Consider the following 10,164-nt stretch of genomic DNA (forward strand, 5'->3'; position numbering starts at 1 on the left):
AGAGAAGTACAACACTTCCAAAACAACATACTTAAGAAAAAGTAAAATTACAAATTAAAAAAAATCACTTTAAAAAGTACAAGTACACAAAAAACCTACCTAATTACAGTAACGCGAGTAAATGTAATCCATTACTTTCCACCTCTGATGATGTTACAATCAATGTTTGACACAAGTTGAGTAAGGCGTGATGTCTCCTTCACAGGTGATGAGCTGACCAAGACTGAGGACGAAGACGAGCAAGGCTGGTGTAGAGGGCGTTTGGACAACGGCCAAGAGGGACTGTACCCGGCCAATTACGTCGAGCCTATCTAGTAACGTTACTGGACAAGGACAAGCCATTGGAGGCAGCTTGAACTGTCCCGTCCAATTGCACCGCACATAGCCAGAGACTTAAGAGCAACACATCCCTTGCCCAACAGATGCGCCAAGCAGTCTTGCCTAAATAAAAACTTAGTAACCTAAAAGACAATATATCAGTATTAGATATTTTATCCAACATTTGAGGTGGGTGGAATTACACATTTAAAAAAAAAAAAAAAAAAAAATACAAGAGCAGCAGTTATTCCAGTGTATACACACACGGCTACAACATCAAGACAGTGCAGGAACACATTGCTTCTCTGTGTATCTGTATTCAACATATAATGCAGCTTGTTTAAACTTGCAGTATACTGCAGTCTGTTCTCTTGTGAAAAATGGGACGATAATATAATCAATTAAACCCATTCGACAAAGATGAGCTTCTCTAACCTGCATTGTGTATATACAGTGTGACGCCATTTTGTGTAGCATTTTTAATGCTGTGTGTGGTCACTTGTCATTCTTACTTCAGGAATGCTGTGTAGTGTTAAAAGTTTCACAGACAGCACCCTCTGTTTCTCTCTTTCTTTCTTTCCTTGTTTCTTTTCTCCCTTTCTTTTTGTTTTTCTTTGTGATTTGGTCCAACCTCTTTTCCGGTGTGTGCAGTGTGTTTTTAACTGTTTCTAATGTTGCATAGCAGCATGTGCTATGCAACAACTTGCATTCCCTGAATCCTGCAGCCTTGTGTGGGCTACAACCTGATGCAACACTTCAACTACAAAATGCAGAGGTCACTTTTTAGCATCACATGCTTCTGGACATGCACATGCTTCCGTTTTCATGTGAGGAAGCTTGTCGATGAACTGATTTTATCAGTTTGTATTGTATTTTTCTTAGCATCACAAATCATTTACCGGTATCATCTTCATGCGCTTCATGGAAAGGATACAGTTTCGGCAGAAGCTTTCATTTTTGCCTCAGTAAATCAGGTCTCAATTAACTCCACTACTGCTAACAAGAAATGCAAGTGAAAGGTTCCCGCTGAGTGAAGCTGGATCAAGTCATCTTTTTTTAAGGGTGCCACCGCAGTAGGAGAGGAGGGTTTTGAACAATGCCTGTGCTGGGCACTTTTCTTCCAGAGCGAGGGCCAATGGAGGCGTGTCAATGTGTTTCTGTACAACAGACTGTTGTCTGAAGATTGAAGCCTCTTCAACAGGACATGAATGTACTAGTGTTTGGGCTTGAAAGGGGTCATGTTGTCTCAACATGGTTCTCCACTCCACTGTCATTTAAGGCCCTAACTTGCAAAAAGCACTAGTTTTGTGGCCCGTTTCCCTGCTGAGCCAAAGAATGACCCAGTACCATCAACTATCTCTCTCTCTCTCTCTCTCGCTCTCTCTCTCCATGCAATAAACCTCACATATCACATTAGGAAACAGCTTCAGTGAAGATCAGCTTGTAGCTGCCTCCCAGTCCACCCAAGCTTCATTTGTCTGCAAAACACTACGCAGTGACACAGGGAAAACATTTGTCACCAGTACTGCACGGCACGTTTAGATGACGCTTATATACCGTTAGGTTTAGTCTTCAACTTGCTCTACAGACACGAGCAGGAATTGGCACTTATCAGAGTTGTCTGTCTGGCCACATGTTCAATCTAAATCTCGGATTAGACAAGAGCGATACGCCTTTTAGAAATTAGCCGTTGTGGAGGATAAAGTTTTGAAGTGGACCACCGGCAGTCCGATGTGTTTAGCTCTGTGTCTGGAACAGGATTGGACAGGTTTGGGTCTCACACATGAGGAGAAACACATCACCAGCTCACAAGTTGTGTCTTAGAGTAAAGCTGTCCAGCATCGCAAAAAGGACTCTGGTCATCAAACTGTCCCACCTCCTAAATGCACACACACACACACACAGATTTATACACATTCATAAAATCACACATTGTACACAAAACATGCAAGATCAAACCACCTAATCAGGTTAATTATTAGGGGAAACATCATCGTCATCCAGTGTGTATGAGTTGTGTAAATGTAACAGAAAAGAAAAAATATATATATATATATATAAAAAAAAATGCAAGTGATGGACTATTAAGACAAAAATGTAGTGTTATACATGTAAATGTGTTTCATTTAAATGACAGCAATGGAAAACATATTAAGTAATAGGTACCATATCGTATGAATTTCATTGCAATGGAATTGTCAGTGTATTATAAAAGCGTGACGTTATCCCACGCTGTCAGATTTGTATATGATGATGTAATTTAAAGATTATATTCTATTGTAACTGTACAACTGTGTTGAGTTGGAAAATGAGACCTAACCATGTTGAGGCAGTAAAAAGATGTACATGTAAATGCTTTTTTATGTTGATGATCTCTTCCTTATGCACACGGGGGACAGCGGCTCACGTTGTGGAAACCCTATTAGCGGTCTTACTCTAGAAGATGTGTGTTCATAGTTAGTGATGTACTTTTATCTCCTAACTGGTGTAGTACCTGTTCATCTTGATGTAACAAAAAAAAGTTTATTTCAAAATATGCATAAACATGATGGTCGCAGATAATATCAGTGATAGTGATGACAAAACCTGAAGCCAATTTGTTGTGATGGTGTCAATATTGCGATATTGGTCTGAAAGGGAAATAAGTTTGTTGAAAAAGTTAGTGTCCGTGTGTTTTTTGTATGGAGTACACGTGTGATTTAGAAGTGTTGCATTAAGTTTGTCAACTCTACTTTCAAATGGACAACACCCGGTAATAGTTTGCCACTTTATTAAAACATAAACCCAAAGAATGAAAAGTGTAGAAAGAAATTCACTTACTATAGAATCGGTTTTTGACACCTGGGAATAATAGCATGTCATTATTTTAAGTAGAAAGAGAAAAGATACCAGTCTTTATAAGTAAATAAATAAATACAGGTAAATAAATAGCTGGCGTCAGCCACCACTTAGCTTAACAAAATAAGGTCGGAAAACAAACATACTCTGGTCAAAAGTAATGAAATGTACCTTTTAATCCTTTGAATATCTGCATTTCCAGATCCTCTGCTAAGTTAAGACAACTTCCTCCAGTACTAAGTGTACAGACAAGTATCTGCTAATCTAAAAAAAGCATATTTCTTTGGAACTTTTAATAGACAGAAGACATTTGAGAAACCGTACATCACACCAGAGTTAAAAACGTGAGTGCTCGAGACAACAAAGATATAAGATATATAACAAATAAGATATATAACTCCATTATAAAGTAAAGCGAAAATTGTCATAGGCAGGAATGCACGTTTCTGTATAGGCAGACTTTACAATTAACATGAAACTTCAAATAAAATATATTGATCTACTATCTATATTGATATTATCATCTGTATGTCCAGCATATCTTTGGGTTGTTGGCCGTCAGCTCACTCTGTTCTGAACGACTGGTCCTGTTCATCATACGGGTTTGACGAACTGGTAGACCAGTCTGCGGGACACGTCGGGCTTTCGAATGATTCCCTTTTTGTAGTACTGGCGTATAGAGCGACTCAGTTTGTCATAGTTCATAGCTGGACGATTCTTTCTGATGCCCCATAGCCGGGCCACGTGAGCCGAGTCCTCTATTTTGAAAATTCCTTGAGACAGAAGACAGAAAGATGTGCTCAGTCTGGATGTTTGGCCCCAGTCAGGCTGTACAGTGATCTCCAAAGTTGACTGTCCTGATTATCAAACTAGCATCGAGCTCTTTCACAGAATAATATTCCAAGTTTCCTTTCACTCGGTGCTACTACAGGTGGCTTAAAGGTAACAAAGTGTCACAAACATGTAGCAAGGATGGACCGTTTGCACAGCGGCCATTTTGTCAGGTCACAGTCGGAAGAGCAGGTGTGTAAATAATGAAATGAATGTGGGCTGAGTTCCATTTCGCTTCTTTAGTTTCGGGTTGCATGTTGGTTAACTGCCACACCGTCAAATCGTCGAATCAAATTAATTCTATTAGTCAAGCACCAAATCACTACATAGTAAAACCTGCAGCTTCGAAAGAAAACGGTTATTTGATTTAAATGTTTGTCTTTCAAAGTGAACACCTCTTATTTAGAGATCAAGGCGAGAAAGAAGAGTGTTTTAATAAGATATTTAAATTAATATCTTATTAAAACACTTAAATTAAGTCATGTGTACATGAAGGAACAGTCATTCAGGTCCATGTAATTATGAGGGACACAAATAGGCCTACATGTGCCAATAGTGTTTTTTTTTGTTGGTGTTTTTCTATATATAAAACTGTTATCTTCATTGTATATGTTTTGCGGCTCCAGATGAATTATATTCAAAAATGGCTCTTCTGATACTAGAGGTTGCAGATCCCTGGTCTCGACTGATGTGAACCAAACAGAGCCATCGTTGATGTGGTCCGTAAAACCTGTGCAGCTGTGCAAAGGCTCCCTTACATGAACGTTGTTTGTACTCATGGTAAGAGTATCCATCTCCACATGCAGCTATGTTTCACTGTGACCTTACCTTTCTCTTTGTTGAGCCAGCGGATGCAGCGGCTGTAGTTGTGTGGTTTGAGGAGCAGCTCTTGAAGGAACTGCCACAGGTGGATGGGCTGGCTGGGGTAGTGGCACATCACATCTTTCCATGATTCATCATCTGCAGCTGCTGACATAGAAGAGATTTTACTATGGGTTGGTTTCAAACTTCACTTATCTTTAACTCAGCGTTGCAATCATTGCAGCTAGTTGGAAAAAGAAGAACTTACTAGATTTGCTCTCCTCTGGTGGGCAGCGCTCCTTCATTGCTACAGCTAAAGAAAAAAAAAATCAAATCAGATTTGATTTGGCTACAGTTTTCCACTCAAGTGTCCCTCTCTAATATGCTTAAATTATAGTAGAATTAAAGATCCACACTCTAAATTTGGTTGTTTGTCTCTATGTGTGTGAAAATACTAATGAGTAGCATCCTAAATGTCACACACTGAACCTTTAATGTGGGGTTTGTTACTTTGTCATTTTCCTGTCATTCTTACTTGATCTCCAGATGTCCAGATGAGCATAGAGGATGTCTCCAAATTGCAGGGAGCGTTGTCTGAAGTCTGCTTCTGCCATGGAGCACAGATCCTTCCCAGTCAGCTCGTGAAACATTGTGCTGATCTGTGGCAGCCGATACAGGTGCTCAGTCCAGAGCAGCCACTTCTGCACGTGCACACAGCTCCAGTCTAATGGATCTGGAGAGGAGAACGTAGAGAGACGAGGTATTTCCTGAATCATCGACTGTATTGAATTGAATTGGAAAAAAAAACGAAATAATATCCGATTGTTCGTTCGTTCATTTTTAGCCACTTTTTCCACAAGCCAAGCTGACATTAGGCGCAGGTCGGGATACACCCTGTCACCAGTCCATCTACTAACTAAACTAACAGAAAACAGAAAACCGTTCAGAATTGATTCTGTGTCTGAAAGGAGTAAGATCATTTAGTTTTAGAAAACTGGCAACCTGACCAGAGTGCACCCTGCCTTTTGCCCTATGTCAGCAGGGATTGGCACCAGCGCTACCTGCGACCCTCATGTGGAGATAAAGCGGTATAAGATGGATGGATGGATGGTTTGATGAAGAGTGGGTTGGTGGATCTTTGGAATTGGTCTTACAAAACCAAACGACGGTAAATGTAGGATCCTGCTTACAGTTCATATTGTTGTAAACTCAGATCCCCCCCAATGCTTCAGATGTTTAATATGAGCTGGAGTATAGTCAAACTGTCGTGTGCTAAAATGTCAGGGAAAGACCGCCCTCATATAGGTAAATACTCATGCACTGCATTTACTGTACATCTTAACGCTATAGGTGACTCAGTTCATAATAAGTGAAGATCATCTTGAGTAAACAGAAGTGTTTGCCTAAGGTGTGTTGTGCCTCAAATGCTAACCAGGTGTCAGTTGTATTTAATGTCAAGAAGTGATAGCTTACAACTTCTGCCAAATGCTAATGCATTTTTCAATGTCAATGTCTGGGATAAAAATGACACCGGCCTGTTGTACTCTGTGTTACCTGCTGTGATGTTGAGCAGCTTGCAGGCTGTGTCCACATCTTTCAGCACCTCTCCCATCACCATGGTCTGGACTTGCTCCAGACAGCGCTCCTCCACCCGGTCCTCCACTTCAGAGGAGGAGGAATCCTGAGCTTGGCTGGGTGCAGGTGGGCTGGGCTCCAGAGTCCTGGAGGGAGGGGTGGCAGACGCGGGGGTCTGTGTGACTCCCAGCACCCAGGGGTTCTCCTCCATGACTAATCGGTCGTAGCAGGGGAGGTAAACCCCCGGCCAGCTGAGCTCAGGGAGCCCCAACATACTGCGGGGCGGTTTGATGTCCTCTGTGTCATCCAACCAGGCTTCCCTCAGGTTAGGATGTGGGTAACAGAAGCAAAGAGGCGAGTGTGCGGTGCAACCTGTGTGTTCACAACCTGGACTCCCCATGCTCAGGCTCCTTTAACACTGAAAGGAGAAAGAAATGTTTTGTTCACAGGTGTCATTTACATCCATTTGAACAGTGACATTGACAGTGTGGTAATGATGCTGTGCTGGAAACCATACCCAAATGCCCAATATTTAGACAGCAGGAATCCCAAAGTAAACATGACATTTGTTCTGTAATATTTACTGAGCTGCAACTTTCTGTGAAACAAGGAATCATTTATTCCACCTAAGCCAAGTGGAGTCTTTGTGACAGCTCAATAAAGTCAAACCCCCTGCAAGAACTTTAACTGCAAACATTAGCCTCTTTTTAACCAGCATCTATGAAATGAATTAGAGATTTTCTTATGAATCTCTTCGTTTGTAAATACTGAGGTCAGGATAACCGGGGCTGAAAATGTAATCATTATCAGTTCCACTTTTTAGATCACAAAAACAGAAAAACTAAGAGTTTGGATGTTATCACAATCAACAACCATGCCTTTGAATAATATCATAATATCATCAGGCCATGAAGATGGATCATGAGTGTATTCGAAGAAAAAAAAAAAAAGCATTATAAAATGTAGCATTAAGTGAGGGACACAAAAAATGAGAATAGTTCACCAGCCTGGGAGTGCTGCTATTATTATAATAATATTAATAATAAATTGTATATAACTAAAACAGTGTGTCAGTATATAAAATACTTTTATATAATCGTGTACCTTCAAAGACAAAATAAAAAGAAAGGTGTAAGAAAGTGAGGAAAAAAAAGTAGTATATTGCACAATATGTTGATTTTAAGGCTAATATATTGACAAGGGGAAAATTGCCTTAGTGTGAGATCTTGTATCACTGTATCACACTGTGTTCACACAGGACACCTTGTGTTTAATGTTGTTCACAGATTGTCATTTAGTCAACAGTGATTATAAATAATAGGGCAAATAGCAGAGTGAACAATCAGGTTACCTGTCTTTTATTCAAAACACTTCACACAGTGTGAAGTGGTTTTCTTTTAAAAATAAATTTTTTTTCTTTCTTTTTTTTTTAAATGTTCAGCATCTTTATAGTCATGATAACTCGACGTCAGTGCACAGTTGAAGTGTGTGAAGTGGGAGCGTGGTCTGAATACCAGCACACACATGGTCCATGTTTCTGCAATGTTTTCCCTTGCCTACAGGCATGAGCAGTTAAAATGTTAAGCACTGCCAAAAACTTGCTCATCTAGGTTACGCTTGCTCAGTGGAACAAACAATTGCTCTCCATCTCTCTCTCTCTAATGAAGTCAAGCATATGACTGTATATACAGAATATACAGACTGTGTTTGACACAGTTAGATTGTAGTCAGACAGACATGAGAGAGGATTTTTGGGGTTACCCACATTTATCAACCAAAGACTAATACTGTAGTAGAAAGTCAAATATGTACACATTTACAATTTATTTAGGTTTTTCACTTGTGTATTTTTATTTTACATGAAATAACATGAGATACATGTTACTAATCACATTAATAATGTTTCCTCTCTGTTTAAGTGTCCATGTGAGCCAAGGTCAGCCAGCATCAAGGGAGAAACAGGTAAACATTATTTACACCACGTGTGTCTCTCTTACATTGTATATTATATACTCCATAATATACATCTAGAGCTGAAACAATTACTCGATTACTAAATGAAACGTCAACTATTTGATAATCGACTCATCGGTTTGAAGCTTTTTTCACGAGTTAAACAAGATTTCTGATTGTTGTAGCTTCTCAAATGTGAATCTTTTCTTCATTTCTTTGCTCCACATAACAGGAATCATTAAAACGGAAAACAAGACATTGTTTAACGTTTTCTGACATTTTATGGACCAAACGATTACTCGATTAATGGAGAAAATAATCGATTGTTGTAGCTCTATATGAATCCATCACATATCATATAATGTATACTGTATGACTGTAAAACTCTCAGGGCACTGCCAGCTCACTCAAATTCCGTGATCATTGGCATTTAATTTGGTATGCTGTGACAGGAAGTTGGTCTTCTAATATTATGAGAATGAACATAATGAGAGTAAAGGTTGTTGTACATGAGATAATACAGCAGACGTGTCATTAAACTCAAAAGCGAGCAACACATTCTCTATGCTACCATGCTTTCTTTCATTTAAGTTCTGTTACACCTGTCCTATGAGGATCATTTTACAAAAGGTCACCTGACAGACCCAGCATTTTATAATATTTGGAAGCTCATTGTGAAATCCAGTCTTACCTCGTCAGTGTTTGGTGGAAGTGGATTCAGTAGCTTTCCCAGTGCTGAAGATTCTTCTCAGCTCAGGCATGGACTTACTTTCGTCCAGGTGCACTGGAGACTGTCCCCCTTTCCCTCAGTTGAGGTTCTGATGGATGCAGTTTCTTGTCTCCTACCTCAGCACTCAGAGCTGTTTCCCCTTCAGTCCAATTTCAGCCACTGAGACACTGGTGATTGACTTGTCGCAGTGGCAAGTGTTTGACTCATTTGGGATACAGAGCACCTTTGTGACATATCAATTCTGAAAGACAGGGTGTGTCTTAGTCAGGGAGTTTGCTGTAAGTCCCTACTTAATAATGACTTGGGGCAGTATTCACACAGTGAGTTCCTTAAGTCAACAAACTTGGTGAGTCTCAACAGACCGGATCTTAACAGCCCCAGGCGAAGCTGTGAGAACACCTATAGTTTTTTTGGGGTGTCATTTTGTTGATGAGGATTTTATTCAAACTTGTAAACTCAAAATACTGAATCTGATATAACAAGGTAACTGAGTCAAAGTTTACCATTCAGTGTGAGAGGTGAGGGATCATTCTAACCCATCCATCTTGACCAAGATTATTATACAGTTTGTGGTTTAGGATCTAAACCATTGTTGTCCATGAATTATCAGTAAAATATTCCCAAAAAAACCCCGAAAACAATGGTTAGAGTTGTTATCAACGATGGAGCACTTTTAGAAAAGTTGAACAACAACATGGTGCCAATACACGAGTTAGAGAGGGAGCGAGAAAGTGAGCGTGAGTAAATATTTGCTTGAGCTAAACAGTGATGTTTCTGCGGTTGAGGTGTAATATTCCAAAGAGCTGCTGCCCGTGTATACACCCACATAAACCATCTTTCAAGGCCTGTGTGACAATGGTGGAATTACAGCTGTAGAAAGTGAAGGTGCTCTCAACCGATACCTTTAAGATCGGATTGAGCAAGTTTAAAAAGAGCACAGAACCTGAAACACCAAGCTTCGAATTCTGCTGTTTTTTTTTTTTTTTAAATCTGATGCACCTTTACAAACACATTATTCATCAGCTAATCTTGTACTTACTACACTCACTTCATATTTCTTTTTACATCGTTGGGACACGTTTACTCGTAAAAATACTCCCTCAGGCTAGGTCAGACTG

The 10,164-nt window shown here is 39.8% G+C and overlaps 2 protein-coding genes across 5 annotated transcripts in view; one reads left to right on the forward strand and one right to left on the reverse strand.

Moving 5' to 3' along the window:
• The window catches only part of LOC131468532 (protein kinase C and casein kinase substrate in neurons protein 1-like), a 28,230-nt gene extending 27,677 nt beyond the window's left edge, over positions 1 to 553 (forward strand). For all 3 annotated transcript variants that reach the window (XM_058642899.1, XM_058642901.1, XM_058642902.1), the window contains one exon: positions 206 to 553. In XM_058642899.1, the coding sequence (XP_058498882.1) occupies positions 206 to 315 (110 nt within the window). In that variant the 3' untranslated portion in view covers positions 316 to 553. The remainder of the gene's footprint in view (positions 1 to 205) is intronic.
• Positions 554 to 3,317: 2,764 nt separating this feature from the next.
• LOC131468533 (SAM pointed domain-containing Ets transcription factor-like) lies at positions 3,318 to 9,302 on the reverse strand. Of its 2 annotated transcripts, none has more exons than XM_058642904.1 (6): positions 9,008 to 9,302; positions 6,343 to 6,781; positions 5,324 to 5,521; positions 5,057 to 5,101; positions 4,816 to 4,953; positions 3,318 to 3,929 (listed from the first exon to the last, which is right to left on the reverse strand). In XM_058642904.1, exons 2-6 carry the CDS (start codon positions 6,761 to 6,763, stop codon positions 3,751 to 3,753), a joined length of 981 nt encoding a protein of 326 aa, XP_058498887.1. In that variant the 5' UTR covers positions 6,764 to 6,781; positions 9,008 to 9,302; the 3' UTR covers positions 3,318 to 3,750. The 2 variants fall into 2 exon arrangements, with proteins under 2 accessions (XP_058498887.1, XP_058498886.1); XM_058642903.1 differs by having other exon boundaries at positions 4,816 to 4,956.
• Positions 9,303 to 10,164: the final 862 nt, after the last annotated feature.

The sequence above is a fragment of the Solea solea genome, chromosome 11 (genome assembly GCF_958295425.1).
Source record: "Solea solea chromosome 11, fSolSol10.1, whole genome shotgun sequence".
NCBI classification, from domain to species: Eukaryota; Metazoa; Chordata; class Actinopteri; order Pleuronectiformes; family Soleidae; genus Solea; species Solea solea.